Source organism: Aedes aegypti, chromosome 3 (genome assembly GCF_002204515.2).
Source record: "Aedes aegypti strain LVP_AGWG chromosome 3, AaegL5.0 Primary Assembly, whole genome shotgun sequence".
NCBI classification, from domain to species: Eukaryota; Metazoa; Arthropoda; class Insecta; order Diptera; family Culicidae; genus Aedes; species Aedes aegypti.
In genome coordinates this window covers 266561826-266586084 of record NC_035109.1, presented here as the reverse complement: position 1 = coordinate 266586084, position 24259 = coordinate 266561826, and the positions used below count along the sequence as shown (strand labels likewise).

Here is a 24259-nt window from a genome sequence, read left to right as displayed (position 1 = left end):
TGACATTGACGCCACTCTTATCTAGATCCACTCTGACTTTTAGTTGTCAGTCCTATCACGAAAAGTCCTCATGGATAGCCTTATTGCTTGCATGTGACCAAATTTATTTTCGCCAAGACTCAAGTCCAAATTCCGGCTCTGAGTAGACATCTTTTTAGCGTGCATACTATTTCAGCGGACCCATATGGAAAGTGGACCGCATAACAACAGTGGGAGAGAGCGACGCCGACGCCGCCGGACGCTTTTACGCGAGAGAAACGTCATTCGTGCCGCGAGCGCACATGGTGTTTGTTTACTTCGCATGCAGCGGATCGTGTTCTATATTAGCTCGTAGTAAATTCAATTTAAATAGTTAACTGTTTCAATAGTTGTCAGCCAATTGTGAACGAAATGAAGTTCGCTTATAAGGTAAACTTTTCCTTCATAACTGTACTGGTTGACTTAAGTATTACAGCAAATGAAATCGTTCGTTTCAGTTCAAAAACCTGCTGGGCTCCGTGTACCGGAAAGGTACCCTTATATTCAGCCCCGATGGAAACTCTGTCATCAGTCCGGTGGGCAATCGGATCACGATTTTCGATTTGAAGAAGTAAGTGGTTCTTGCAAAGTTTTCTACTATCGTTGATTATCATTACATTCCTTTCAATAGCAACAAATCGCACACCCTTTCGCTGGAGAGCGAACACAACTACACGGCGCTGGATTTATCTCCGAACGGATGCATCCTGGTGGCGGTCAACGAAACCGGCGAGGCCCAGATGATCAGTATGATTTCCCACACCGTGATCCATCGGTACAAGTTCAAGGGGGAAGTGAAACACCTGCGGTTCAGTCCGGACGGGAAGTTCTTCGCCGCCTCGGTCAGCAATGCGATTCTTGTTTTTCGAGCCCCGGGGGAGCTGAGTGGGACCTACAACTCGTTTGTGGTTCAGCGGGCATTCGAGATTGCGTACGATGAGACGACGTTCATCGATTGGGCTTGTAACTCGAAGATTCTCGCTGTTGGATCGAAGGACAACTCGGTTCGAGTGCAGGGCGTAGAGTTCCTCAGGAACTTCAGACCGTTTATTCTGGGTGGCCACCGAGACGCAATTGTGGGATGTTTCTTCGAGGAAACAACGCTGGACGTCAATACGGTCAGTAAGGATGGTTTACTGATGCTGTGGGAATGTAGTGTTGAAGTAGACGATATTTCAACGGGTTATAAGAACGAGACATGGGATGTTCCTTCCTTAAAGAAGCAAAAAGAGAAGGATGAAGATGAGCTGGAGGATGACATCGAGGCCGACAAGGATTATGAAAAATCCGGCAAAGAAAAGGACGACAACGTTGAACACGTTCAGGGAGATTTCGACAAAGATGATGATCGAGACCTGAAGGGAAGATTGGTTAAGAAGGAACCTAAAAAGGATTTCAAATATAAGCGACTTGCTCGGCACTATCTGGCGGATGAAGCCCGGAAAGAGAATCCGAAAGCGATTGTCACAGCTGCGGCGTACCACAAGAAAATGAAGATACTTATAACCGCCTTTTCCACCGGAGTCTTCTATCTTCACGAGCTTCCTGACGTCAATATGATTCACTCGTTGAGTATATCCGATTTCCGGATTGATTCAGTTACCTTCAACAATACCGGAGACTGGCTTGCATTGGGAGTTCCCGAAGTCGGCCAATTACTGGTTTGGGAGTGGCAGAGCGAGCAGTACATCATGAAACAGCAGGGTCATTCAACGGGATTGAATTGCGTTACATACTCACCAGACGGTCAACTCCTGGCCACAGGTGGCCTGGATGGAAAGGTCAAACTGTGGAACATCTCCAACGGGTTCTGCTTCGTCACGTTTACCGAGCATTCCAGCGCCGTTACTTCCGTTGAATTCAGTGGAAACAAAAAGTTCTTTGTAACTGCATCTCTTGATGGAACCGTTCGTGCCTACGATATCGTCCGATACAGAAACTTCCGGACGTTCACCTCGCCTGAACCGGTCCAGTTCGCATCGGTGGCGGTGGATCATTCCGGGGAGCTGGTCGCTGCCGGTGGTCAGGATGTTTTTGAAATCTATCTGTGGTCCATGAAGCTCGGCCGTCTCCTGGAAGTCCTAAGTGGTCACGAAGGTCCTGTCGTCACCTTGGCATTCTCTCCAGTTGCTTCATCCTCCACCATGGTGTCCGGTTCCTGGGATAAAACGATACGTGTGTGGGACTGTTTGGAATCATCGGGCGCAAGTGAAACCATCGATGTTGCGTCGGATGTGCTTTGTGTGGCATTCAAACCGAATGGCGAAGAAATTGCGGCGGCATCGTTGAACGGAAACATTACGGTGTTCCATGTGAAGACCGCCCAACAGGTGGCGTCCATCGAGGGACGAAACGACATGGGCGGCACGGTGTCGGAAACGGACCTTAACACTGCGCAGAAGAATCTTCTGGGAAGGTAGGTTTTTGGTATCGTTTGATCATATTTTTGTGTACAAGGTGTTGAGTATCTCACGTAGAATCTTAAAATCTTAAAGGGAGTGATAGAGGATCATATTTCATGAAAAAATCGTTCTATTCATACGGTTGAAACTTTCCTGAAGGAACTTTTAGTGGAAGTAATTCTTAGAAAAATTCTCCGATGAAGTTTTGTTTATCTTCGTGTAGCAGCTTCTTGAATCAATTTTTCGGAAGCATCAAATAACACTCTTTCAGCTAATTGGAACTTATAAAGTTGGAACTTTCTAAACGTATAGGGGCCATTTTGAGTTGTGTTAAGTAATTCAGGTATTTAGTAACGAAATACAAATATTCTTAAAAAAAGAGTTCATGTAGCACAAAAATGCATTTTTAAAGGATATCCTCATCATGAGCTATATAAGGTAAAATACAACTGTTTCAAAAAAGTAAATCTATCGAAAGCTAAATAAGAGTATGTAGGATACATTCATACTTTATGCCGGAGCTCAGGTTTAGTAACAAAGTTCCACTTTTTACTTTCGGGGGGATTAGAGCTTTATTTTTAAAATATACCTTTTATACTGAAAGTGTCCTTGTTCAAATCCTTAAACGATTTCAATAAGAAACCTGAAATGATTCTAATGAGCATCCTGAAGAAAGCTGATGAGATTCATGAATGGATTCTAAAAAAGAATCCTAGAAAGCTTCCTTTGAAATCCCTGGAAGGTTTCTGATAAAAAAAAAAAACCTAAAGATTCTGGCGACAACACTGGCAAGGTTTCTATTGAAAATTCTGGTAGATTTCTGATAAAAACTCTGGAAATAATATAATAATTATGGGAATCCCGGAATTTCAGATAGATCTGCAATGTTTCCGTTGAGAATCCTAGACACTTCGGAAAGAATCGTGGAAAGATTTAATGTAAATCCTGAAAAAATTATGATAAAATCCAAAAAGATTTCTGATGAGAATTCAGGAAGGATTCTAATCAGAATACTAGAAGGATTTATCCTGAAAGGATTCTGGTGAGAATTGGAAGTATTCTGAAGAAAAAATTGGAAAGGTATTGATGAGAATCATGAAAGGATTCATATAAGAATCGTTTAGAGATTCTGATGAAAATGCTGGCGCGATTCTGATGAGTATCCTAAAAGGATTCTGATGAGAATCCTGGAACGATTGTGAAGAGAAATCGTCATCGATGCTAATGGAATTCTGAAAGGATTCTGATGAGAATCCTGGGAAGATATCTGGTTTCTACAGGGATTCTGACAAGCATCTCGAGAGATGATCTCTGATGAGAATCTTGACAGGATTCTGATGAGAATCCTGAGAGAATTTTGATGAAATTCCTGCGAGGAATCTGATATGAATCTTGTGATGATTTTGATGAACTTTGATCAATATCATGAATAGATTCTGATGAGAACTCCGCGTAGAATCGTATGTTAATCCTGCGAGGAATCCAATGATGAGAATTCTGCGAGAAATCTGAGAGGTCTCTGAAAAGATTCATCAGAAACTTTCTAGGATTCTCATCCTTTTTTCACGGTTTCCCTTGGAATCAAAATTACAAAAACAAATCATTGGATATTTGATACTAAGCCTGAGTTTTAGCACAATGATCGAATAAATTCAAAATACATAAATTTAGCTTTTGATAGTCACACCTTTGCGCAACAGTTTGATTTTATATTTCTTGTGATGATAATTTATACGTCCAAAATGTCCCAATTTCACCTCTGAAAGTTTTCATAAGCTGAAACAGTGTTATTTGATGTTTCGCATATTGCCTGTTTTCTTATGATAAAATTGGACTTTTGAATAAAACACGGGGTGCCAAAAGTGGACTTGAAATAGTTACCTGTATTCAAAATGACTACACTGAGAAAAATCTACACGTCAAGGTCGTGTGTTTTACTTATACATAGATTTGCGCAATGAGGAAAACCACATGATTTGAGTGTGGTAGCCATATGGATTTCGTCATTGACTTCACGGTATAATAAAATGTGTATCAATATTAGGTTGTCATGTGAAACGAACATGAATTTTCAAATATTAAATCATGAAAACCAACTGAAATGCTTATTGAATTCGAAATGTAGTAGCTTTAGATAGTCATGTGTGATAGAACATGAATATCATAAGAGTGAAAGAAGAAATTTGATAGAGAACTCTTGCTTCCCAAAATTTGGATTCGAGGCTCCTCTGCTCGTCGCAATCTCACTTGAATGCTTTTTTTTTCCAAACAAGTGAGTCAGCAACAAGCGGGGCGCCGCAAATCCATAATTTTAGAAGCCCGGGATTAACATATTTCATTTTATTGGAAGCTGAAAGCCAGGAAAATTTGTTAGTGGAATTCGTTTTTCCTTAACACCATGCGCCTCATCTTCACTCGGACATCTTCACTAATAGAGAGAAAAACGAATCCGCATATTTTACTCTAACTCTTTCAGCTTCAGAATTTGCTTCTTTTCTTTCGAACATGATGATGACTGTCGTTCGACACGATGTCCGACCGCAATTTAGTTCGCCAGTGGCGCAACCAAGCAGAATTTTTTTAAGAATTATCAAATATATTGTTGAAATTCAACACTAAAACACTGCACATTGGTCCCAAAGCCATATCAAAGTTTCTCCATATTTTTCAGACATTTTTTTCAAAGATGTGAAATTAGGGTGGCCCACATGGTTTACGAGATCAGCACATAAACTTTTTTGCTGACGCATTTTGGACTACACAATGTTCTACAATGTTTTAGAACAACCAATTTGGAGCAACATTGCCGAAGAACCCAAATTTCTATCTCTTATGGTTCGCGAGTTTTGATTTTTTTTAACAAAAAAGTTAGGGTGGTACTGAAAAATCAGTTTTTTCTTGATAACTTTTTATACGATAATTTCTCGCAAAAACTTTGTTCCTAGCACTTTTAGAACTTTTGATTGCGCAACTTTTTGCCGAAGAAACTTCTGTTCTATCTCTTATGGTTACAGAGTTATCAGAAATTTTCTTCGAAAAAATGGTTGTTTTCAAATGCCGATATCTCCGAAAGGCGCAAACGGATTTCCAATCTTTTGTCGGCATTAGAAAGATTATTTCTTTCTCTGTTTATGGTGAAAAAACTGTGAGGACGTTTTTTGTTTGAAAAGATTGACAAAATTTTGAAAATAATATGTTTTTAACCGAAATTTGTCTATAACTTGAAAAATATTCGAGATAGCTCTTTGGTGCCTTCAGCAAAAATGTGCAAAATTGAAAGTTCTGATAGTGCTTCATACAAGGTATTCATAAAAAATCAATGCTTACACATATATTCACCATAAACCGAATTTTGTATGGTAAAAAAAGCGAAAAAAGAGATATTTGCTAGAACAATCGAAATAACTGTATGTATGTCATTTAAAATTGAATACACATGTATTGATATCGATCATAGTAAGTGGAATCTAAGGACAACTCAACAAAAAAAGGAAAATTATTTGCTGAAGCAGTTTTCAAGTGATCAAGGCCCACCTTCTGGTTACCTTAGACATATATTTGGGATTTATATCTGGCTCTTGTTCAAGATTCATGCATTCTTCAACAGGCGAAAATGCTGCCCTGACTAATTCGTTGTGGCAGATTTATTGGATTTGATTGAATTGAATGGGATAAGTTGGATGCCCAGATAGAAGAATTGCAGATACTTCTATATTTCTATGGGAGGATATCACGGGAAGTAAGGTTTTGGTAATTTGAAGGAATTCTTCAAAGTATACGTTTTGTTATCGTTTGGGGTTGATAATATAATAAACGGGACCGGTATTGAACGCATGACCTTCTGCTTAGTAAGCCGAAGCGGTAGCAATTTATAACCAACCACGGCATAGGTTAGATGGACAAACATTATGTCGCGTGAAATAACAAGACACCGTTTATGGATTAATGTTTCATGGATCACTGTTAAAACTGCTTCAGCAACTAACTTTCCCTAACTCCAAACATTTCGCTTACTGTGATCGATCTTATTTCATTACATATATTTTCAATTTTAAATGACTTTACATACAGTTATTCCGGTTGTTCCAGCAAATATCCCTTTTTTCGCTTTCTTTACCATACAAAATTCGGATTATGGTGAATATATCTTAAAGCAATGATTTTTATGAATACCTTGTATGAAGCACTTTCAGAACTTTCAATTTTGCACATTTTTGCTGAAGGCACCAAAAAGCTATCTCGAATATTTTTCAAGTTATGGACAATTTTCGGTTGAAAAACATATCATTTTCAAAATTTTGTCAATCTTTTCAAACAAAAAACGTCCTCACAGTTTTTTTTACCATGAACAGAGAAATAAATAATCTTTCTAATGCCGACAAAAGATTGGAAATCCGTTTGCGCCTTTCGGAGATATCAGCATTTGAAAACAACCATTTTTTCGAAGAAAATTTCTGATAACTCTGTAACCATAAGAGATAAAACAGTAGTTTCTTCGGCAAAAAGTTGCGCAATCAAAAGTTCTAAAAGTGTTCGGAACAAAGTTTTTGCGAGAAATTATCGTATAAAAAGTTATCAAGAAAAAACTGATTTTTCAGTACCACCCTAACTTTTTTGTTTAAAAAAATCATAACTCGCGAACCATAAGAGATAGAAATTTGGGTTCTTCGGCAAAGTTGCTCCAAATCGGTTGTTCTAAAACATTGTAGAACATTGTGTAGTCCAAAATGCGTCAGCAAAAAAGTTTATGTGCTGATCTCGTAAACCATGTGGGCCACCCTAATTTCACATCTCTGAAAAAAATGTCTGAAAAATATGCAGAAACTTTGCCGAAGACACCATATATCTAAAATTGACGGTTTAGGCGCAATCATTTTTGTCTTCCTAGATATGGCTTTGGGACCAATGTGCACTGGACAGTAAGTTGTATTAACAATAATGTTATTCTAATTTGTGGCTTTCTAATTTGAAAACCATAAAAGAGTAAAATAAAACCTTACTTTTCTCGATTTTTCAGGTTTTTTTTTTAATAGAAGTTTGTCAAACAAACATGCAGATACGTGTGCACATCGAGACCGTTTGAAAAGCTGATTGATTCAAAATTCGATGTTATGAAAAATTTTCAAGCTGCCTAGTTTGTAAATTAATATGAAAATGTATGCCAACACACCAAATTACTAATTTTTGCTGAAATTTGTCAATCTGACATCTGACATCTGACAGAGAACAGATTTCCTGATCTTTAGATCAGACCGCTAAGTAATCAGCAGGTTTCTACTGCAACTCAGCAATTTGATTTTCTGAACATACAGGGTGGCCACCGAACCGGCAAAAACGGGAAAAGCGGGAAAAAGACGGGAATTTGAATCCACCGGGAAAAAGACGGGAAAACCGGGAATTTGAGAAGATCACCGGGAAAATCGTTTTAAACGAACATCTTCAAGCTATAAACTACAAAATTACCTCCAAAATAAATTATAGAAAGTAGTTATGTTTAATGACATTCTCATGGCATCCACAATTTCGAAATAATTTCAAACATTATTTATTCAATTTCTACTATGCTACATCATATTTCTTAAAACTGCTTCACTCTTTTATAAGCAACGTTTCAAAATATTTTTTTTTGAATTTTTGTTGTCGCACTGTCAGTGCTAATATTTTTTGAACTTTTCTCTATTTTTTTCACTTGACGTTTTGAATCAAAGTTTAATTACTTATTGCAGATTGGGTAGCACTCTTCTGTAATTGTTGGATACCACAACAAATCTTGAAAACGAGCCTTTATTTATAAAAGTTTTTAATATGTCACTTGTTATCTAGTCGACAAAAGTTTTGAATAAGGGCGCATTTACGATTTTAATAACGATCAAGCTGTTACAGCGCATATAAAATGTGTAGAATATCCATACAAAAAGCATTACGAGAGGGTGGATGGATGTCAAAAATGATAATTTTCGGTGTTATTAAAATTGCGAGTGAGCCCTATGTAAGTGCTTCTACATGTGCGGATTTGTTTCATCCATACCTTGAACTTATTTGCTTTAGAGAAAAAAATTCAAAGGTTTAAGAATTGAAATAATTTACATTACGTTAAAGAACTACTTGGGCATCTTGATGATTTACTTAGATAACTGGGGCTTTTGTCGGCCATATTATCTAAAATTCAGCATTAAAATGCGCTTAAGGTGATTATATACCAAAGCCAAACAATGAAATTTCAAGAACACGAGTCTATTTGGTTCTCAACAGAGCTCTGAGCTGAAATTTTGATCGTTTTATCATCACCAGAATGCAACCAATCCATCAAATATTCAACGCGAACGGTTGTCAGGTTCTCTAGATTAGAGGGTCTTGACCCGGGAATACCGGGACAAAAATCCCGGGAAATCCCGGGATCTAAAAAATCCCGAATCCCGGGATATTTTCGAAAATCCCGGGATTTCCCGAAATTACATGTTGAACTTGAAAATACTTTTGTATTATTTTTAAATAATGGCACAGAACAAGCTACATGTTGCATGCAGCTACAGCTGCATGCAGACTGTTGATACAGGAATGTATTTTAGTTATTACATTGAGCTTACTTTATAAGCCACTTGTTCTTAAACTGTTCAATGTTCAATAAACTATAGCAGGTTACTCTACGGTTTTTTTTTTTTCATTTGTCAATACATTCTTTGGTGCTTGAATTATAATAATTATTCATCATATTACAATTTTATTAATGCCATTTTATGTTTTCGTACCCGTTTTAGTTTGCCCGGTGTACCTTACAATTTTCCAGGACGAATATGCCTGTGTTTGTTATGCCAACAATTTAAAAGCATGAAGATTCCATTTGACACAACAATGTAAAAAAATTGCATAATCATGAGAGTAGATTTTAAAAGATATGGTAAAATTTGAGAGTGATGGTATCACTTATACTATACCTTATGCATAACGATTGATTTTCGTTTCAAATTAACTATTATAAATTCCCGTTGACTTCAGCAGCAGACAGGTGAAACATTGATGAATGAAATCTAAGACAGCATTGTTTTTGTCTATTATAATTCAACTTAACCTTCGAAAACAGGTTTGAGTAATGTGAAACTGCTCTATAAGACTAAACAAAGCTTCAATACGCGCTCTGGTCGTTCTATAGTCGTTTTGGAAGCATTTGGTTTTTGTCCCGGGATCCCGGGAAATCCCGGGATTTTTAAAAATAAAATCCCGAATCCCGGGATTTTTTCGAATCCGGGAAACAAGACCCTCTACTCTAGATCCTCAAACTTGAAGTTGAAAATTTTAAATTTGGCATAAAGGGCTGTTGGTAAATATGGTTCAAATAGCATTCAAATTAAACTCCTGTCGTGTCAAGAATAGGATCTGTTTTATTAGCACAATTAACCATCTCTTGCCCATGACAGATAGCTTCAGGGCTTCATAGATTTTCGACGAACACGAGACAAATCGATTCAGATGAATACTATACCATGTCATAGTAGAGTGGTTCAAAAAATCGTTTTTGCTCCACACCGCTCATTCGATTGTAGATCAAATTCAGAGTGTCCTCCCAAAGTTTGAGCTCATTTGGATGGAAACTGAGACTGCACAAGCTCTTTAAAGTTTATATGGGAATTACTATGAGAAAAGCAACCAATTCATTCAATCGGTCATAGTGTTTGCCCATGTGCTCTTGGGGATTAGAGCTACGTTGATACTGTGAGATACATTTATCAGCTACAACTTTGCCGAAGACCGTTTTCAAATTGGACGCCTCAGTAATTAGTTACTAATTTATATCCAGTCACAAATTCTTCAGCAGTGCTCATTTAACTTCTGAACAGGCAGCATTGCTACACCTGGCGCGAAAGATAGCACGCACAAATCATGGCTACTATGTTTAACTGCATATATCCAGTGATGCCTGCAGAACAGCCCATTAATTATAGCCAAAGTTTTACAACTCATTCAAAAATCAATAACTAATTACTGGAGCGTCCGATTTAAAAACGGTCTTCGGCAAAGTTGTAGCTGATTATTGTATCTCACAGTATCAACATAGTTCTAATCCTCAAGAGCACATGGGAAAACACTATGACCGTTTGAATGAATTGCTTACTTTTCCAATAGTATTTCCCATATAAACTTTAAAGGGCTTGTGCAGTCTCATTTTTCATCCAAATGAGCTCAAATTTCAGGAGGACACTCAGAATTTGATCTAAAATCGAATGAGCGGTGTGGAGCAAAAACAATTTTTTGAACCACTCTAATGTCATAGTTTTCAGGATAAGATTCTATATAGATTGGAACAATCTAATAGTTAACTGATTATTCCAATAGTGAAACTATTGATAAACAATCAAATTACTAAGAAAAAAATGAGTAAAATTTTTTGAACCGTTTAAAAAAAAATATTGCAGTACTTTTCATAGAAACGATATAGAAAAAGTCTATTAATGTCGTTGGAAAGAATGGTTTAAAAACCGGGAAAAAAGCGGGAATTTCAAAATCGAAATTCGGTGGCCACCCTGACATTGGAAAATTTCAGCAAAATATTGCTGATTTCACCAAAAAAAATCGCTGTGCAGGGTGGACGAGAAAAGCTCAATTTTGCATATGTTGTTATGGTTTTTCTTTAATGTTAATCTAGCATGTTTTTTTAGTTTTTCTGTTAGAATTTTTTTACATCCGTGTTGCTTTCCAAAATACACATCATCTTCAGATTCACAAAACCCCCCCTCGAGCCAAATCCTGGTTGCGCTACTGTAGTTCGCTATGGGTTGATCACAGACAATTTAGAAATTAGAAACACGGAAATCGACAGCAAGCTCATCGAATTCAAATCGACCAACTTGAACATGATGATCATGACACAAGATAATCATAAGTTAAACACACTGAATCCTTGTTGGGTGATGATCTATGCACCCATAGGTTAACGCATATGAATTTGAAATGGAAAGCTTCAGGAACTGATGTGGAAAACTATGGAATTCATGTTGTCGGTTGATGAATCAGTCCATGAAGCAAAACTAAAGAATTGAATGTGTAACACACACGAAGTTTGTAAGAAAATCACAACAAATCGATATACCTAGACGTTCATGAATCGATCCCTAATTTTGAACACACGAATCAATCGTGTGGATTTTTTTCAGTGTATAATAAATATGATTTTATTTGACATAGTATTGAAATCAACATTTGATTTGGATTGGGATCGCATACTAAGCCTTCCAATCTCCAGTATCTGAGCATGTCAAGTGGCCAAGTGATTATTGTGGCTCAAAAATGATCCACATGAGCTCGCTAGACTTGATACAGAAAAAAGTCGTCCACGCCTTTTAGGAAAGATTCATATATGACGTCAATCGTTTTTCGAGATTTCTAAACCACAAACCCAAACCCCCCCCCCCCCCCTGGTACGTTTTTTCCAATACCCCCTATACACGTACTGGCACACTTTTGCAGACATTACATATTGATACATACCTATTGTATTAAGTAATCGCATGTTATGCAATCATGAGTGATGCAGAATTATTCGAAATACTGGCTGTGGTAGTTAAGCAATCCACTGAGCAGGCCGTGCTTTTAAGAGAATTCATTTTTAATCATGCTGTCAAGTCACGAAGTACCACATTGGCGTCGAGTAAGAACCCACGGCCGGAATCCATATGGGAACGGAACGAACCTCAATTTGATTTTGAAATCACGGATCGACGGATAACATCTGATCGGATCAGCTATGAGGGAAAACGAAAAGTCTCGCCTAAAAATAGGGAGACGCCTTAACGGCGGATGAAAATTCTACCGGAGAGGGCAAGAGAAATGTCTCGCCCAATGGTAGGAAGAAACGCCTTAACGGTGAAAAAACCGGAGAAGACAAGAATGTCTCGCGATAAATAAGGGTGACGCTGATATGGTTGATAAAAATCCGACCAGAGCATTATGTTTCGCCTCATGAGAGGGAGACGCCTTAACGACGGTTGGAAATCAGTCGGAGAATGCAAGGAAAATGGCCGGTAAAACACAACTAGGGTAGGTGTACCAGTTATGGCCATAGTGGTTCCCTATTTCGCCATACGTGATATCTTGAACGCCTTCACATTTTGAAAAATCTTTTGTGTTTTAGCCATAAAGTAAAGGATAAATCTTGATGTTAAAACATTCAAAAAGATTAAAGATGTAAAAGTTATCTTAATTTTGCATATGGCCAAATAGGGAACCACTATGGCCATAACTGGTACACTTTCCCTATTTCTCATAATGGACCGATGCAAGCGTTCATAAATTTGACGTTTGAGCGGTGCCGAATTCACTGGTTTCCATGGTCACATAAATAACACGGCACCGCTAAAACGTCAAATGATGAACTCGTGCATAGGTCCATAGGAAAGAGACAAGTGAATGATAATCCAATCGAAAAAGCAGACCTCAGGAAAAGGCCATATTTTAAAAGAATCAAATTCAGAATACTGAACTGAAAAAAAGTGCCTAACCTAAACGCTCGCTTTTGACGGGAGCAGTTCTAACGACAGTTTTCAACTGTCGTGTCATTTGAAGATAACAGTTGTAGGGACGGATACAATCTATTGGGTCTAGCGAAACCATGTAACGTTTTCGCTTGGTGGATCACACAAAAACTCAAATTTTAAATAAACTAATTTCGACGCGAATGCTGATTGATTCCTTTGCTTAAAGTTTTGCTTAAGCGCCAATCAGGCCGTGACCTGATGCAAAACTCCACTTTTTCAAAAGGTTGCCCGGTTTTAGCTCTGCGGCAAGTCGTGGGAACGCACAGAATTTTAATAGGAATATCAATCAAAATTCAATAATAAAAAAAACACTACTAATCATTTCAACACAATTTACTAATAAAAAAAACCAATCAAATCAATTTGAACATTTACTTTTACAATTCTTCATAACGGCCGTACTAGAGATTTGTTATTTTTGACTTACCCTAGTTTTCTGCTTACATACTAACTCACGCGCAAAACAAATGTTCATCAGTTTTCTGGTTTGTGTGCACACATTTTCTTCGGCTTCAGCCACAGAGATCCCCCGAAGAGGTCTGGATCATGCTGGTGGATCACGGCTGAGAACCTCAACTGAAGGCGGCTAGGGTGCGCCTCCAAAAAAAACCGACCACCGTGGATGGCGCTGTTGAGAGGATGAGCACTTGATCACTTACATGATTGGCAATTAACTACATGATCACTGCTTACATCGGTTTTACCGCTAATCACACACAATTTAGGTACAATTGAAACTTGTTGGACACAGTTGCAAAGGAGTTTCGCTAGGGAAGGGAAAACAACTCTTTATATATTTGTTTCGTTGCATTTAGAAACGCAGATTGGGGAATCGCAATGAAAATTGCGGTTTATTTTACCGTGCAAAACCTCTGGAGCAGCCAAAGCCCTTTTTTGATGTTTCGGAAACCCGCGCACCTTTGAACAAAGGTCGGGACAGAAGCTAAACAGCTTGTTAGGTGCTAGCACGGACTGGATCGTGGCTACCTCGTGCTTCACGCCGTCGTAGGTACGATTATCTGGCTTCCTCGATGGGGCTTTGCTCCTAGGTTTGCAGGCTGTGGTTGGGATAGGAGAGGAGAGCTCACTCTGCTTTTTTTTTACTTTTCGGTCCAACTGATAAATTAAAACTGATGATGGGCGCATTTTTTTTTTTGCATTAAATTTATGTTTATTTTTCATTCAGTTTTACAAAAAATTCTTTTACAAATTAAGAGTTTGACCGAGGGGTCCTTCAACTTTGTTACTATTAGTTTTGTTTGGACTGATTGAAATTTGGTGGTTTTACCCTAATTTTTCTTGGCCTTGTGGGCTCTGGTAGTTTTGAAAAGAGAATTTGATAACCTAACTAACTATTTACACTACAAAAATTTGATAACCTAAGGGGGAACGAGGTCCCGGATGACCTGCTGGCCAGATTGGTGGCAACGAGCCCTGAATTTTTCAATCGAGTCACCAAAGCGCTCCTCTAAAGTTTTCATCTCGGCCAGACGGTGGACCTCGGTTGTCCTCGTTCTCGGAGGACTGTTGAGGATCATCCGGAGGAACTTATTTTGGGTCCTCTGGAGCCTCAGATGGTGGGTTTTAGCGCAACTCTCCCAGATTGGTACGCCATATTCAATTACTGGAAGAATGACCTGTTTGTAAACAGCAAGCTTGTTCCTCAAAGACAGAGTTGACTTCCGGTTGATGAGTGGATAAAGTGCTTTTAGCAAGATGTTGCTTTTGATGACCGTTTTGTCAACCTGCTGTCTGAAGAGAAGCTTGCTGTCTAACGTTAGCCCAAGGTAGTCGGCTGCATCAGACCATTCCACCGTTGATCCACCGAGGGTGATTTTACAATCCTCAGCCGGAACAAGTCTGGGGGATTTGGAATAGGGGAAGAGGATGACCTGGGTCTTCGCTGCGTTGATACAGATCTTCCAGCTGTTCAAATAATCTGACAAGACGTTCAGGCCTCTCTGGAGTCGAGATGTTAGTGCTCTCGTGAATCTGCCGCTGTAGACGACTGATGTGTCGTCAGCGAACAGTGACAGAGAGCCGCCTTCAGGGAGCTGAGGCATGTCCGAGGTGAACAGGTTGTATAGTAGGGGACCTAAAATACTGCCCTGTGGAACACCTGCGGGGATGTTGTGAGGGTCTGAGTTGACTCCATTGAGGGAGACCCTGAACGTCCTGTTAAACAGATAATTTTTGATGATTTTCACCAAATAGGTGGGAAGATTGTATCGGTGCAGCTTGTACACCAGGCCGTCGTGCCAGACGTTGTCGAATGCTTTTTCAACATCGAGCAACGCCATGGCGGAGGATTTGGCAAGGGACTTGTTCCGCCTGAGGATGTTGGTTACTCGAGTCAGTTGGTGCACGGTTGAACGACCGCGTCGAAAGCCAAACTGTTCCTCGAGCAAGATGTTGTTTTGATCGGCTGCCGAAAGCAGCCGTCTGTTGATCGCTTTTTCAAAAAGCTTTGATAACCCTGAGAGAAGGCTGATGGGTCGATAGCTTTTGGGGGAGGAAGGATCCTTCCCAGGTTTCTTAATGGGGATGACTTTTGCTGACTTCCACGACGAGGGGAAGTAGCTAAGTCGAAGGCACTGATTGAAAATCAGTGCCAGATGTTGGAAGAACTGGAGACTCAATTGCTTGAGCTCCAAGTTCAGGATGTTGTCGAAACCTGGGGCCTTCATGTTTTTGGATGTTTTGAGATAGGCCAGCAACTCGTCAGCAGTGATCTCCAACTCCTCCGAGAAGTCGTTGGGAGATTGGTGTAGGTTAGCTGCGTGTTCGGAAACAGCAGCTTCGTGTGGGCTAGGAATGTCTAGCCCTAGATTGTGGGAGCTGACGAAATGCCCCTTCTCCGCAGGGGTTATCAAGCGATCCTTAGAGTCGGTGTTGTCTAATGGGATCAACGGTGGAATAGGTCTGGGTTTGGATTTTAAAAGTTTGGTCATCTTCCAGAAAGGCCTAGCACAATCTGGGAGAGAGCGGATCTTGTTGGAAAAATCATCGTTCCTGAGGTCCACCATTCTGGCCTTGATTATTTTGGATATGCGATTGACTTCGCTTTTCAACGCAGGCAGACCAGAGCGTTGGTACTGCCTGCGTTTGGTGTTCCTTAAAAGAATGAGATCTTTGGTAACACGATCGATAAAAAGGGTGTTGCTCACCTGACCAGATGCTGGTACATGCTGTTCACGGGCCACGGAGATGGCCTCTTCGACGCTCTGCAGGTGCCGGTCGATGTCTTCAGCGGACGCCAGGGGAGCCTCATACTGGATGTTAGCGTCGACACACCGCTGGAATTGGCCCCAGTCGACACGATGGTAGTTGCGCCGGGTGACCCGATGCCGGTTGACCAGGGAACCAACTTCTGCCACCACCGGGTAGTGGTCCGAGCTCAGGTCCTGGTGAACGACCGGTTGGGAGATGTTGTCGGCCATGTTGGCCAGGAAGACATCAATGGTCGCATGGGCCCCGGACCGGCTCAGGCGGGTGGGTGAATCCGGGCTCAGGATGGTGTAGTGGCCTTCCTCCAGGTCCTGTTGTAGGATGAGGCCGTTCCTATTTCGCCGGGGGTTTCCCCATGTCTCGTGCCTTGCGTTCAGATCGCCCGCCAGGATGAACTGCCCCTGCCGCCGTGTCAGTTTGACGAGGTCTTGCTTTAGGGCCGCCGATGTTCCGCCGTTGATGTTGGTTTGCTTCGGGCAGTACGCCGCGATGATCGTGATTGGGCCGATGGAGGTTTCCACCCGAACACCTACGGCCTCGATGACTTGGAGTTGGAAGCTCGGCAGCAGGGTGCAGTTTACGTTCCTCCGCAGAGCAACCGCAACGCCTCCACCTTCGGATCCGCACCGGTCAAGCCGCACGAGCCGGAAGTCGGGGATGAAGATGTTAACTTCCGGCTTGAGGTGCGTCTCCGTGATCATGGCTATGTCGATGCCTTCCTGGTCCAGGAAGGCGGACAACTCTCGGTTTTTGCTCCGGAGGGAGCAAGCGTTCCAATTGAGGATTTTGGTGGTGGCCTCACGGGCCATATTTGGCGAGGAAGGCGAATACCACCGAGTTGGCGGCGTTGATCTGCTCCGACTTGGAACGGCAGGCGCGCAGCCGTTGGAACAAGTCCCTGGTGTACTCCAACATTTGCTCCGGAGTATACAGGGAGCCGTCGTCGGAGGGAGGAGTGCCGGGAGCACTGCGTCCAGGATTCCCCCATCCAGGAGGGGGCACATTCTGCACCGGTGGGGCGGCGGCGGCGGCCGCGAGGCGATGCTGAACCGAAGGGGCCGGCTGGCGGGATGCCTGCCGGTGGGTTGGTGGAAGCGGTGGCAGATTGGGCACTTGGTAGCGGGGCGTCGGAAAGTGCTCCTCAGTCAGCGGTGGGGGTGGTTGGCGCTGGCGTTGCCGTCCCAGCTTCTTGGCGGATGCTTGCTGGCGGATTGCCAGAAACTCCGCTCGTTTAGGGCAATTACGACTGCTGCCCTCGTGGTTGGCGCCACAGTTGGCGCACTTCGGCTCGATGCCCTCCTCCATTGGCTGGCATGTTATCGTGGCGTGCGCGCCGGCACATTTGCCACAGCGAGGCTTCATGTGGCAGTTCCTCGTCCCGTGGCCGAACGCGAGGCAGTTGCCACACTGCGTCACATCACGTTTCTTCGGGCGGTAGCGCTCCCACTCAACGACGATGTTGAAGAGCGCTCTCACCCTCGTCAGTCCCGCCATGGTGGTGGACCCCTTTTCCAAGTGGGCCAGGTAGAGCTGGTCCCGATGTCGTCCTCCTTGTGCTCTCCGGATGGGGAACACATTCATCGGCTTGAGTCCAGCCGCCTTCATTTCGTCCACGATTGCCTCCGGGGTGAACTCCGGCAGCCCTCGGACGAGAACTTTCAACGGCTTGCTGCCGGGGGCATCGTGGGTGTAGAATTCCACCCCTTTTGCCTTCAGCAGCTTGCCGGCCTTGTCGAAATCGGCGCCGGAGGCGCATATGATCTTAGTGCCGGTATGGCACAGCTTGAACAGCGGCCGGATGTTGTTGGCCGCTAGCTCGGATCGCAGCGCCGAGAGGTCCTTCGACGCCGTGAAGAGGGGGGGGACTTTCGCGCCCGGGGGGGCTTGGTCCACAGGCAGGGAGGCAAACTGGTTGTTTGCCAGCAACCTGCTGTACGCCGCCGGGTTGGCATCCTCATTTCTTGCGCGTTTCGGCGCGCTGGTCTGCCCACTGTCGGCCAGCGGGGCGGGGGTCGAGGCGGAGTCCGCCTTTTGCTTCCTGTTGCGACCCATCGCTATGGGCCGCGGTTGCTCTGCTTGCAGAGATGCCTTTTGGCTAGCCAGGTAGGTCAGCGCCGGAGAGCAGTCGCGGGAGCGGGAAATCGCGAAAAGTGCACTTCGCACACGAACGGGGGAGAATTCGAACTTGTCTCGCAACTCAAAAAGACACGCAACCGTTCACAACGGCAGTTCGATTCGGAATGATGATGATGGGCGCGTGTTTGCCCCAACTTATATAGTTGCGCGGGGGCTCCTAATTTGCTATCTCTCTCATCCAAACAAATTTGATTGGCTGTTGGTTTTTAGAGGGAATTGAACTCTGATTGGTCAAATTATTATTTTTTTTTTCCTGAGCTCTAATTGGCTCGCAACAACCAAATGCTCGCTTCAACAGGAAGCGCTCTTAGTGAATCCAACCAATCGGGCCCAAAAATTGGGTCCGTTGGAGGAAATAGTCAAAAACAAATTTGAGGCCAATTTCCGAAAGAAACGTTCAATAGCGCCAGACCACCAGACCAGATTTTCTGGATCATTTCTTAGAAGATATTTTCCACGCATCGAGATAGGCGATTCCTTTTCTTAAAGCAAAACACATCTTCTGTCGAAAAAAAGGAGATGTGGTAGTTAAGCATTACAGTGAGCAGGCCGTGCTTTTAAAAGTGTTCATTATTAATCAAGCTGTCATGTCAAGAAGTACCACACTGGCCAACGAAAAAATCTTTTGCGAAACATGTTCAAAATGACAGTGAGCGTAATTAAGAGCACGTAAATATGGGTACCTACCATAAACCGGGGGCAAATTGATCACTGGGGCGAGTTTGATCTGGTCGGTACCAACCCGATTGCCAGTTCCCAACAATCCACTTGTACGAAGCCCACATGTTAACTTTGAGTATTAAGGTGAAACATCTCGGAATCCAAAGATGGCCGTCACAATAGCCAAATAGTTGGCAATCGATTCTGATCTTCTTATTTTAAACTTTCTGCTAGTGCACAAAGCCAAAATAAAAAGTTCACTATTGCTGGATGCTTGCTTCGCGAGATTTGTACCTTTGAAGTTTCAGTGTAATCTTAGAAGTTGATTCTAAGCTGTTTCAAAGTTGTGTAAGCTTAAGAGTGAATTACTGAACTCTTTATGAATCAATTTTCCACATCATTTTCATTTCGAAAATACCCAAGTCCAAAACCATCACCGAATTCGGAATTCGCAATGCACGAACCAAAAATATAACTCATTTGTGATTTTTCTTGAAAATTCTGGAAGACACCGTCTTCAGTCATTTAGCTGCATAGACGTAACTTAACACTAGACAACGGACAAGCATGATCCAGTGGCACAGCCGAGAAGCATTCCTGACGAAAAGTTTCAAAGGCCGAAACGGTAATAAAACCCATACCTCATAACACGATGCGATTACTGTCTGACTACACAACCCGCTTGGCCACGAAGCCCATGAGTTGTTATGAAGCAATTTCTGTATAGCCAGGATTGTTGGAAGCATAGAATAGTACTAAATTCGGTTCTTATTTGCTTATAGGGATTCCGCTGAACAGCTCGATGATTCATTATCATTAAGGAATTTCCGAAAAAATCAGTAGAAAAATTCTCATAAGCACATTTACTTTATACCGTAAGGACGCCATTCACCGCTCATGCTCCATTCACCGCTCATTGTGTTATTTTGAAAAATCTGAGCAAATTTTCGCTATAAATGTTAATAGCATGTATTGGTATATCAAAAAGGGTTGTATCAGAATGAAATTTATATGATTTTACCTTATAATTTTTTTCTAAAAATTAATTTTAGGCTTTTTAAGGCAATAAATATGAGTTCATCAATGATTTTACTATGGCAGATCAAAAAATGCTTCTTAGCTGCTAATGTTAAATATGTTGTACTGTAGTACAAAGATAACAACTAGCTAATGGAAGTAAGTTGATTCCAACTAGTGCTGTGTATAGGACCACATACATAGGATGATCGGTGAATGGCGCCCTAAACCTGTATCATTAGCATACATGTCATTCGGTACCATTATACATTTTTCACATTTCAACTTTTTTCCTACAAAAACAAATGATTTATCTTGCGTCTAGCGCAAAAAGTTATGAAAAATATCAAATGATTGATTTTTGACGGGATTTAACATGTTGAAATGCTGTTAAATGAGCGGTGAATGGCGTCCTTACGGTAGCAATTTTCAGAGGAATACTTAAAAAAATTCCTAGCGGATTTCTTAGGGAATGGTTTTGAGGAATTTCTTAATGACCTGCTTGTAGACTCTATATAGTAGTCTCTGTAGGTTTTTAGGAGGAATCACTAGAAGAATTTCTGGAGAATTTCATAAAGGAATTGAAAGATTTAGTTGAGCAATTTCAAATGAATGTTCTTGAGAATTTTATGAAGAAGGATTTTAAGGGACGAATCTGTAATGGGATCTCCTAAGTAATTTTGATAACTATATAATAAAGAGTCCCTGTAATAAGGAGCAGGTCTTTTGGCGTGATGCCGTTTGACATAATATCATTTGGCATAATGACAATTTTGCATAACGGTCATATAGTATAATGACCTCTTGCCATAACCAGAATTAAAACCCTTATTTCTACAAATGCCTGTTCTTGATGAAAAAAATGTTATGCCAATTGTTCATTAAGCCAATTTATCGTTATGGATCATTATGCTAAATGACCCAGACGCCCTGGATTTATTCATAATTAATACTTATTGGCTTTTTTTTTGCGAACGCGATTCTATTCAAGGAAAGTAATGAAAGAAGAAAGAACATGGAAAGTAATAAAGGAACTTAATAATTTATAGAGGGAATCTTGGTACCTGAAAAACTTTTCTTGAAGAATCCCTGGAGCATTTCTTGGAGGTATTCCTACACGAACTCCTCATGTCCTGACTAGACGAATTTCTCAACTAATTTCAACAGGAATGTTCAAAATATTTTCCGGATCATACTAGTTTTAACAAAAATAGTTTATAGTCCGAGCTGGCTATTTTTCACAATAGAACGTAAAATTTACGTTGAACGTTGAAAAATCGGTTAGCTCAAATTTACTTTGATAAGGCAAAAGTCTTTGTACATTGCCCCAGCACTCAATAAGAAGACGTGGATTTACTCTCTAAAATTTAAACTTTTTGATGATGAGCTGCATGACTAGTAGGTGTCTAACCAATTTAGTTCGCGTTTTTTGCGGCATATTTAGGAAAATCCGCGATTTTAGCGTGATTTCTTTTTTGGAAGAATCGATTAATCTACAAGAATTCCAACAATAAATGCTTGACAGGCGTCTCCAGGTATTATTAAATGGAATGTTCATGAGATTCTATAAATAATGGGTCGACGTTAAGTCAAACTGGAGCAAATGTTTTTTCTTTAATTATTTTAGGAAAACTTATGGTCTGTCCATTAATTATGTAATACAATTTTCGAGGTTTTTCATATCCCCCCTCTCCCCATTTTTTTTGTACCAAAACTATAGATATATTGTATGACGCGTAAGAAATTTAAGAATCCTCTCCCCGACTAGCTCCTTACGTAGTTAATGGACAACCCCACCCTAATGAAATGCTACAATTTTGAAACTTATTTGTTTCATAAGACATCTGTATCAAAAACGCATTGAAAAGATTAAAAGTGATGGATACTCTATCCCACCTTTCAGGATTGTGGGTGAGGAACCTAACATTCTGTATATAACGAAGCTGCTATTCTCTATTTCAGAGCATTCACATCCATTTGCTATTCGGCGGACGGCGAATGTATCCTGGCGGGTGGCAAGTCCAAATACGTCTGCATCTACAACGTGCGAGAAGCCATTCTGCTCAAGAAATTCCAAATCACCCAGAATCGAAGCCTGGATGGGATGGACGTGAGTCAAATGAAACTTATTTCGCTTTGCATACACCTAACAGAGTAATTCATTTTCAGGAATACATGAACCGCAAAAATTTGACCGAATTCGGCAACATGGCCCTCATTGAACAGCGAGAGGCACTCGAGGGTGGCAACGTAGCTATTCGTCTACCCGGTGTTAAACGAGGCGATCTTTCCGCGCGGAACCTTAAACCCGAAGTCAACGTCTTTTCCGTACGTTTCTCCCCCACCGGTCAATCGTGGGCCGCTGCCTCAACCGAAGGTCTACTGATGTATTCCCTCAACAAGGGAATCGTTTTCGATCCGTATCAACTCTCGGTGGAAATTACTCCGAAAGCTACCAGAGAACTGCTCAAGAAGCAGGACTACTCGGCGGCTCTGATCATGGCGCTGAAATTGAACGAGAACGGACTGATTCACGAAGTGATCGAGAAGGTGCCCTATTGCGATGGTAAGTATCCCTGGTAACCTATTATCATGATTCCAGGGATGGTAGTCACTAAGTGCCTTGAGAAGAAGTAGGTATCACTCACCTGAAAACAGAAACCTAAAGAATCTCTCCAATTCCTTGAAATTACACAGGAGGTTTTTTTGTTATAATTTGGTGAGGAATCACTAGTGGAGTTTGTAGAGGAAACTCTGGAGTCGCTGGAACACGAAATATCTATAGTAATCACTAGAGAGTTCCTGAAGCTTTTTTTCGAAGAATCTGCGAAGAAATTCCTGGTGATGCTGTGAAATACTAGCGTTATATCTCTGAAGGTTTCTCGATTGAATTTGGCAGAAGAATTCACTGAAAACAGAATCAGGCAAAAAGGGGTTTCTGAGACAATTTTGGATAAAATAGAGACATTAGAGACCTTCCGTAAAAATAGAGACTTTCATTAAAATAGAGACCAAGTCCAAGACCTGCAACCATCCCTCATTCGAAACGTGGTTCAAACCAATCCCATTTACTCTTTGCAGTGGAATTGATTATACAGTCTCTGTCGGATGAATTCGCTCACCGGACTCTGATGTTCGTTTCGAAGATCATTGCCCCCAGTCCCCACATAGAATTCTACCTCAAGTGGTCCAATCTGCTACTGACGAAACTGGGTCAACAGGAAAACGTGCTTACCCAGCAGACGCTGGTGCTGCTTCACCAGAATCTGAACCGGAAATACGAAGCATTGAATAAGATGTAAGTTACCATTTGAAGCTCCAGCGGCCACTTTATACATAACACTGACTTTAATTCGCAGATGCGACTTCAACAAGTATACAATCCAAGTGTTGAAAAACATGAGCTTGGATAAAGAAAAGAAAGACGAACGAAAGCGACTAGATATGGCGAACGATGGTGGCGATGAAGAGGTAAGTGATAGCGAACTGATGTTGATGGATGGAGATCGTGATCAAGGGAACAGCGACGACGATAGTGATGGAGACGATGTTTCGTAGGAATAAAAGTCTTAACACGTTATGCAACTGTGCAGTTTCTATGTATCACCCTCCTTTTTTTCTTTCTGACATTGCCTTCCGACTGGAATTGGAACCGATTCTGAGCTTAGTGTTACCCGGTATCATATTTTGCCCTTGTAGCTTAGTGTTACCCGGTATCATATTTTGTCACGTATAGATCAAAATAATGGTAATTTTAGTTCTTTGACTATAATATACCGTGCACCCCCGCTAATTTGAACGGTACCTAGTGCAAACCATCGGGGTTCATTTTTAGTTTGAACATCTAGTCACCCTAGAACCGTGCTTCTGGTTACCCCTTTGGCTGTTTTGTTTTGATTCTGCATTCCATTCCACAGCGTTCCATTTCACTTTACTCCGTTCCATGATCTAAATGACGTTTGAACCATTTTTGATCTGAACGATGTGCAAATTACCGGGGCACAGATTAAAAAGTGTTCAGATTAAAAGTGGTCAAACCAACGGGGGTACTCGGTATATATATAGACTTGGTACAACTCGTGATTCATGCGACGCCGCCAGATGCCGTTTTCTAGTTTACCGCCGAGTATTGTTCGCAGCACTTTACGTTCAAACACCCCGAAAGCTCTCTAGTCGACTTCCTTCAATGTCCATGATTCAAGGCCATATAGGAAAACCGGAAGGATCAGTGTTATGTATAACGCGAGTTTTGTTTTCGTTTGCAGGCTA

At 41.3% G+C, this 24259-nt stretch overlaps 1 protein-coding gene across 1 annotated transcript; it reads left to right on the top strand.

Moving 5' to 3' along the window:
- The first annotated feature begins 191 nt into the window (after window positions 1-191).
- Window positions 192-23575, top strand: LOC5573730 (periodic tryptophan protein 2 homolog). The gene is made up of 7 exons (XM_021849293.1): window positions 192-408; window positions 477-589; window positions 650-2434; window positions 21953-22100; window positions 22160-22556; window positions 23072-23288; window positions 23350-23575. The coding sequence occupies exons 1-7, from the start codon at window positions 391-393 to the stop codon at window positions 23546-23548; spliced, it is 2877 nt and encodes a 958-aa protein (XP_021704985.1). The 5' UTR covers window positions 192-390; the 3' UTR covers window positions 23549-23575.
- The last annotated feature ends 684 nt before the right edge of the window (window positions 23576-24259 follow it).

Bases quoted from the DNA above. Each gene is read 5' to 3' on its own strand.
- LOC5573730 (XM_021849293.1), top strand. The intron at 590-649 runs GTAAGTGGTTCT...TCCTTTCAATAG, and splicing joins ACGATTTTCGATTTGAAGAA to CAACAAATCGCACACCCTTT. The intron at 2,435-21,952 runs GTAGGTTTTTGG...TCTCTATTTCAG, and splicing joins CAGAAGAATCTTCTGGGAAG to AGCATTCACATCCATTTGCT.